General features: G+C 41.3%; 1 protein-coding gene across 1 annotated transcript; it reads left to right on the top strand.

Annotated features, from left to right (window-relative positions):
- Positions 1 to 6,216: 6,216 nt before the first annotated feature.
- Positions 6,217 to 7,143, top strand: LOC101355931 (N-acetyllactosaminide beta-1,6-N-acetylglucosaminyl-transferase-like). Its single transcript, XM_012559754.1, has one exon. It carries the CDS (start codon positions 6,217 to 6,219, stop codon positions 7,141 to 7,143), a length of 927 nt encoding a protein of 308 aa, XP_012415208.1.
- The last annotated feature ends 300 nt before the right edge of the window (positions 7,144 to 7,443 follow it).

The following is a 7,443-nucleotide window of genomic DNA, read 5'->3' as shown; positions in this document are numbered from 1 at the left end:
CAGCTGCTACTCTTTTTCTTTTGTCTTTGTTGTAAATATATCTGTCACACGATTTTGCCAATTCAAATTTTTACAGGTGTACAACTTATTGACAGCAATTATAATAATTATAATAATCGGCTATGCAACGCTACCCTTAGTCAATGCAATTTTTCATCTAGGTTATCTAGTTTGTTGTTATACGTTCATAATATTCTGTCGTAATTATCTTTATTTCTATCGGGTCGGTTGTAATGTCCCCTCTTTCATTTTTAATTTTGGTTATTTGCATCTTTCCTGTTCTTTTCTTTGTCAGTGTAGCTAAAAATTTGTCAATCTTATTGACAGATTATGTTACAGGGCACATGAAACAGAAGGACGTAATTGGTGATAACAACCACCAAAGTGGGGGGAGGGGAGGGGAATGGTATAGATACAGAGTTTTTGTATGTTACTGAAGTTAAGTTGGTACCAACTTACCCAGAATGTTATAAATACAAACTCTTAAATATAGTATTAATGCCGACCACTAAGAAAATGTATAAAAACATACGCAAAAGGAAAAAAGGGAACCAAAATGCTGACTGCAATAAATCACAAAAACACAAAAGCAAGCAGTACTAAAGGACAAAGACAAAGAAAGTGTAAGACACACAAAAAACAAATAACAAAATGGCAGAAGGAAGTCACTTCTTATTAGTAATTACAGTGAATGTAAATGAACTAAATGCTCCAATCAAAACACAGAGTGGCAGAATGGATTTTAAAAAATAACATGATCCAACTATATGCTGTTTATCAAAGAAACACCTTAAACCCAATGACACAATTAGGTTGAAAGTGAAAGGATGGGAAAAAAAAAATTCTATTCAAGATAAACTTAGATAACTGAGAGCTCTGAAAAATTAAGCACTTATGCTCATTAAAGACTGCACCAAAACAGGACAAAGAGAACCTACAGACTGGGAAGATTTTTTGGGCTAAAACATATCCGACAACGGTCTAATTTCTAAAATCTATAGGATACTTCAACACCTCAACAACAAAAAGACAAATAACCCAAATACAAAATGGGCAGCTAACAGACACGTGAGCAAATGCTCGTGATCATTAGCCATTGGAGAAATGCCAATCAAAACTACAAATCTCCCCTCAACATTACTGGCACTAATCCAAAAAAATAAAACAGAAAATAACAAATGTTAAAGAGGGTGTAGGGAGATTGGAACTCTTACGCACTGTTGCTGAGAATGTCAAATGTACAACCACTATGGAAAACGACATGGCGCCACCTTAAAAAGCTAGAACTAGAAATACCTTATAATCCAGCAATCCCACTCCTAGGAATGTATCCTAGAGAAATAAGAGCCGTCACATGAATAGACACTTGTACACCCATGTCCATTGCAGCGTTATTCACAATAGCAAAAAGAGAAACAACCTAAGTGTCCATCAGCAGAGGAATGGATAAACAAATTATGGTACATACACAAAATGGAATACTATGCAGTGATAAAGAACACTGATGAATCCTCGAAACCTCAGAACATGGATGACTCTGGAGGGCGTTGTGCTGAGTGAAATTAAGTCAGTCACAAAAGGACAAATATTGTATGATACCACTATTATAAAAACCCAAGGAAAGGTTTACACACAGAAAAAAGCAATCTTTGATGGCTACGAGGGAGGGGAGGGGTTGGGAGGGAAATCACTAACAAGAAAACAGACAAGTGTTAACTTTGGTGAAGGGAAAGACAACACACAATATAGGGGAAGTCAGCACAACTTGACCAAGGCAAAGTCATAGAAGTTTCCTAGACACATCCAAACACCTTGAGAGATGGAGTTACTGGGGCTAAGGGCTGGGGACCATGGTCTCACAGGACATCTAGGTCAATGGGCATAACATTGTTATATAAAGAAAATGTTCTACACCTTACGTTGGCGAGTAGGTCTGGGGTCTTTAAAACTTGCAAGTGGCCATCTAAGATATACCTGTTGGTCCCATCATGTTCAGAGCGAAGGAGAATGAAGAAAACCAACGACACAAGGAAAATATCAGTCCAAAGGACTAATGAACCACAGCCTCCAGCAGCATAAGCCCAGAAGAACTAGACAGTGCTCAGCTACCACCAGCATCTGCTCTCACAGGGATCACAGTAGAAGGTACTGGGCAGAGTGGGAGAAAAACGTAGAACAAAATTCTAATTCACAAAAAAAGGCCAGACTTACTGGTCTGACAGCGACTGGAGGAACCCCCGAGACTATGGCCTCTGGACACCCTGCTAACGCAGAACTGAAGCCACCTTTCAGCCAAAGATTAGACAGGCCTGTAAAACAAACAGTAACACACGTGAGGAACGTGTTTCTTAGTTCAGTCAAGTATACGAGACCAAATGGTCAACACCTGGCCAAAAGGAACGAGGAGAAGGCAGGAAGGCAAGGAAAACTAGATGAATCGACACTGAGAACCCAGGGTAGAAAGGGGAAGGGGGAGACTGCCGGAACATTGTGTGGATTGCAACCAATGTCACAAAACAATTTGGGTATAAAATTTTTGTATGAAAAACTAATTCATGCTGTAAACTTTCACCTAAAACACAATAAATTTTAAAATATATATATTCCATGCAAATAGTAACCAAAAGAGAGTTGGGGTGGCTATCTTAATATCTGACAAAGTAAACTTTAAGACCAAATGTCAGAAAATATGAAGATGGAAATTTTATAGTAATAAAAGGGTTAATTAATCAAGAAGATTTAACAATCGTGAATATATGTGTACCCAACATCAGGGCACCTAAATATATAAAGCAAACACCAATATAATTGAAGGAAGAAATAGTACTACAATAATAGTTGGAGACTTCAGTACACCACTTTCAATATTGGACAGAACATCTATAAAGGTGATCACCAAGGAAACAAAGGGCCTGAAAGACAGTATAAGCCAACTAGACTTAACAGATGTATACAGAACACTGCAGCCAAAAACAGCACAATATACATTCTACTCCAGCGCACGTGGATCATTCTCCATGATAGACCACATTTTAGGTCACAAAGCAAGTTTCGATACATTTAAAAAGATTGAAGTCATACAAAGTCTTTTCTCTAACCACAACAGAGTGAAGCTAGAAATCAATAACAGAAAAACCTGGGAAATACACAAACATACGGAAATTAAACAACACGCTATTAAACTACCAATGGGTCAAGGAAGAAATCAAAAGAGAAATTACAAATGTCTTGGAGTCAAATGAAAATGAAAGCACAACATATCAAAACTTATGGGATGCAGCAAAGGCAGTCCTCAGAGGGGAATATATAGCAATAAATGCCTATATGAAGAAAGAAGAGAGATCTCGAATCAACAGTCTAACTGGACAACCCCAGGAACTAGAAAGAGAAGAGAAAATTAAGCCTAAACCTACCAGAAGAAAGGAAATAACGCAGATCAGAGTAGAAATAAATAAAATCAAAAACAGAAAAATAGAGAAAATCAATTTTCTTTGAGAAGATCAATAAAATTGATCCATAGGGTTTTCATTGGCTGATTTTCAGAAATAGATCACGAGCTCTTTCTTCTAGTCTGTCTTAGTCTGGAAGCTTCGCTGAAACCTGTTCAGCATCATAGCAACACACAGCCTCCACTGACACATTAGTGGTGGCTGCACATGATGTGCATTGGCCAAGAATAGAACCAGATCTCCCACATACCGGTACCCACTGCTGTGGAGTCGATGCCGACTCTTAGCGACCCTGTAGGACAGAGGGGAACTGCCCCATAAGGTTTCCAAGGAGCGGCTGGAAGGTGAGAATTCTACCACACTGAACCATTACTACCCTCAAAATAGATAATACAGTAACCTAATATTTAAACGTGCTGTTTGGAAAAAGAGAAACTTGGGGTTGACTTTTTTTTTTTTTTTTTTAATGAACTTTAGGTCTTTCTCTTTGCTCTACTCCAGAGAAGATAGTAATAATTAGATGTGTCTGTTTTATCCATATAATGTCTACATTTGCTTTTTCCACTTTGCCTAAAAACCCAGGGGTGGATGATATAGAGAGGTTATTTGTGGTGGGTCTTAAGGAGGAGAAGTTAGTAAGGGAGAGAGAAAAGTATGCACAAACCAGAGGAATGAAAAATGAGAACAATGAGAGACGACTGAAAACTCTAGGGTGTCCAGGAAATGGTGGGCCATTCAGTTGGAGGTTCCTGGAGTGGGGGACAGGGGATAGCACTGGTTTTCTAACCCATGCTGAAAGCAGACTCAGTATACTGCCCTATCAATGGTGTTAATGGCAGGGTAGAGACTTTTCAAAAGGAAGGAGAGAAATCATGTCAAAGGACATTATTTCTTCATGGGGTGAGAGCTTGGTTTCCATTGTGAATTAACATTCACACAGGGTGCAGGTTCTGAGGTGTTAAGTTCAGATCGTTGCAGGGGGATGGAAAGGCAGTTAATAGTTGAACTGGTGTTTAAGAAGTCATCCTAAGAAGAAGATATTAAATGAAATACATTAATGTGTATTTTATTAAAAAATAAACCTCACCTGTTGCTATTGAGTCAATTCTGACTCATGGTGACTCTCTATGTTACGGAGTAGAACTATGCTCCATAAGGGTTTCTTGGCTGTAATCTTTATGGCTGCAGATCGCCAGGCCTTTCTTCCAAGGTACCACTGGGTGGGTTTGACCTGCCAACCATCAGGTTAGTCGTGTTGTTAGTTGCCATCAAGTTGATTCCGACTCGTAGTGGAGCACAAACCATTTGCACTACCCAGGGGCCTTCTTTATTGGAAAATGTTGTTGTGTGCGTTTGAGTCAATTCCAACTCATAGCTATGATTCTCTTTAAAAACCGAAAAAAAAAAAAAAAAAAAAAAAAAACCCATTGCCGTCAAGTGGATTCTGACTCATAACAACCCTATAGGACAGAGCAGAAATGCCCTGTAGGGTTTCCGAGGAGCAGCTGGTGAATTCAAACTGCCAACCTTTTGATTAGCAGCCATAGCTCTTAACCACTGCACCACCAGGGCTCCAATGATTTACCTGAAATGTTGAAAAATAGTGGAACTGTGCAAGGTTGAAAAGAAGAACTTTAGAAGTAAAGGAGCGTGATATTCCTTAGACAAATCACTGCTATATTTGCAAATAGGGATAAACAACCTACATTTCTCAAGTGGTCAATAAGAGTTACTCGGCAGGCAGAGACGCTTCTCTGAGCGTTAGATCATGTTCTCTGTGTGGTTAAAACCTGAATGTCCCTAGACTCCCAATCTGAACATCCTTTGTGGCCAGGATTCGAGTTCTTTCCAATGAAGCTTTAAGGTCTTATCTAAGTCTGAGATGTAGCTTGGGACTTGTTCATTTGTCCACAACAGTCTGTGACAAACACCACAGCCGATCCCGGAAGTGGGAAGAGATAAGCTGTCAGCTAATTTCAGAGCAATGGGACCAGGAGGCCCTCCCAGTTCAGATAGCCCGGGAGGGGAGCTCCTGTAGGCTCCTGGGTGGTATGAGGTTGGAAAGCACTACAGTGGAGCCAGGATGGATGGGGTTTCCGTTTATTTTAAATGCTGTCACCTTAATCATGTTCCATTATAGCAGTATGTTTGAGAACGGAGGCTATGTCACCTCCTGTGGACTATTCTGGGCGGGCAGAAGAGACAGGTTGTGGATTATTGCCATGCAACAGGGAGGGGAGGGCAGGGAGAACAGCGGCGCTAGCCGGAAACAGCTCGTCTGCCAGAACACATCATTTCAACTTTGGCTTTTACCGTGCTAATTCCCTGAATGGTAATCACAAGGGGGGCAAAATACGGGAAATTAAAGACAAGACACTGTGAGAAACTAAATCTGCAGAGGGGGTGGGGAAAAAAAAGAGAGTTACCGGAGTTTTCACGACCTATAGGAGAACAGCTAGCAGATGCAAACAGGCAGCCGGAGGGAGGGAGGAAAGGCTGGGCTTCGGCAACCTGCAGCTGGGATTTAGACAAAGGAGGTTGGAGAGGGGCAGAGACCGAGGCGGCTCAGCTTCTAATATCAGCATGGAGAGAGAGTCTCCTGCAGCTGGGCTGCCGGGATGAAGCGGAATAAACTCACCGCGTCTCCTTCAGGGTAGGAATTACTGGAGTATGTACCAAAATAGGAACTTTTTTTCCCCAAAAAGTAAGTTTGGGAAGGGACTTTCAGCTTTTGATGGTTTTTTGACATTTCATTCCTCTTTGAGGCATGCCTTCATTGACGCGTCCCTTCTGCATAGTTTCTATCTCCAGTGTCCTTGTGTTTATCATCTTCTGTGTGTTCAATTTTGGGGGTGAGCAAGGCTTTCAGAAGCGAAATACCTCGGAGACTTGGATGCTGTCTCAAGTCTGCACAACCTTTATCAAAGGGAAAACATCTTTCCTGTGGAGGAGCAAACTCATGATATCTGAGAAATCTTCTTGCAAGGAATACTTCACCCACGGCCACTATATTACCGCCCCCTTATCTAAAGAAGAAGCGGAATTTCCTTTGGCATATGTCATGGTTATCCATCACAATTTTGATACCTTTGTGAGGCTCTTCAGGGCGATTTACATGCCCCAAAATGTCTACTGCGTTCACGTGGATGAGAAAGCCACAGTGGAATTTAAAGACGCAGTGGAACAATTACTGAGCTGCTTCCCAAATGCTTTCCTGGCTTCCAAAATGGAACCAGTTGTCTATGGGGGCATTTCCAGGCTCCAGGCTGACCTGAACTGTATGAGAGACCTGGCCGCCTCGAAGGTTCCCTGGAAGTACGTGATCAACACCTGTGGGCAAGATTTCCCCCTGAAAACCAACAAGGAGATAATTCAGTACCTGAAAGGGTTTAAAGGGAAAAATATTACCCCAGGGGTGCTGCCCCCAGCTCATGCGATTGGTCGGACTAAGTATGTTCACCGAGAACACCTGGGCAAAGAGCTTTCCTATGTCATCAGGACGACAGCATTGAAGCCACCTCCTCCCCATAATCTCACCATTTACTTTGGTTCTGCCTATGTTGCTCTATCAAGAGAGTTTACCAGCTTTGTTTTCCATGACCCACGGGCTATTGATTTGCTCCAGTGGTCCAAAGACACTTTCAGTCCTGATGAACATTTCTGGGTGACACTCAATAGGATTCCAGGTATGTGAGGGTCCCTATTTCACGCCAAGGGGCTGTGCTATCTTCGAAAGGGCTTCTGTAGATCCCGCCCCTTTTCATTAGAAGTGGAAGATGCAAACTAAAACACGTAGTTCCCACCATAGTCCTTTCGAAATGCAGAATGACCTTCTGTAGGCGATAACACAGGTATTCTAGCACTGCCACATAATGCCTTCCAGTGGTATCGCTTTGCAGTTTTTTGTGTTCTTTTGCATACATCATCTTATTTAATCTTTCCTACAATATGTATGATTGTTCTCAGTCCATACTGTTCTGTCTTTGCCTGAAAT

This window comes from Trichechus manatus, unplaced genomic scaffold (genome assembly GCF_000243295.1).
Source record: "Trichechus manatus latirostris isolate Lorelei unplaced genomic scaffold, TriManLat1.0 scaffold00301, whole genome shotgun sequence".
NCBI lineage: Eukaryota > Metazoa > Chordata > Mammalia > Sirenia > Trichechidae > Trichechus > Trichechus manatus.
This window is presented reverse-complemented; position numbering and strand designations above follow the sequence as displayed.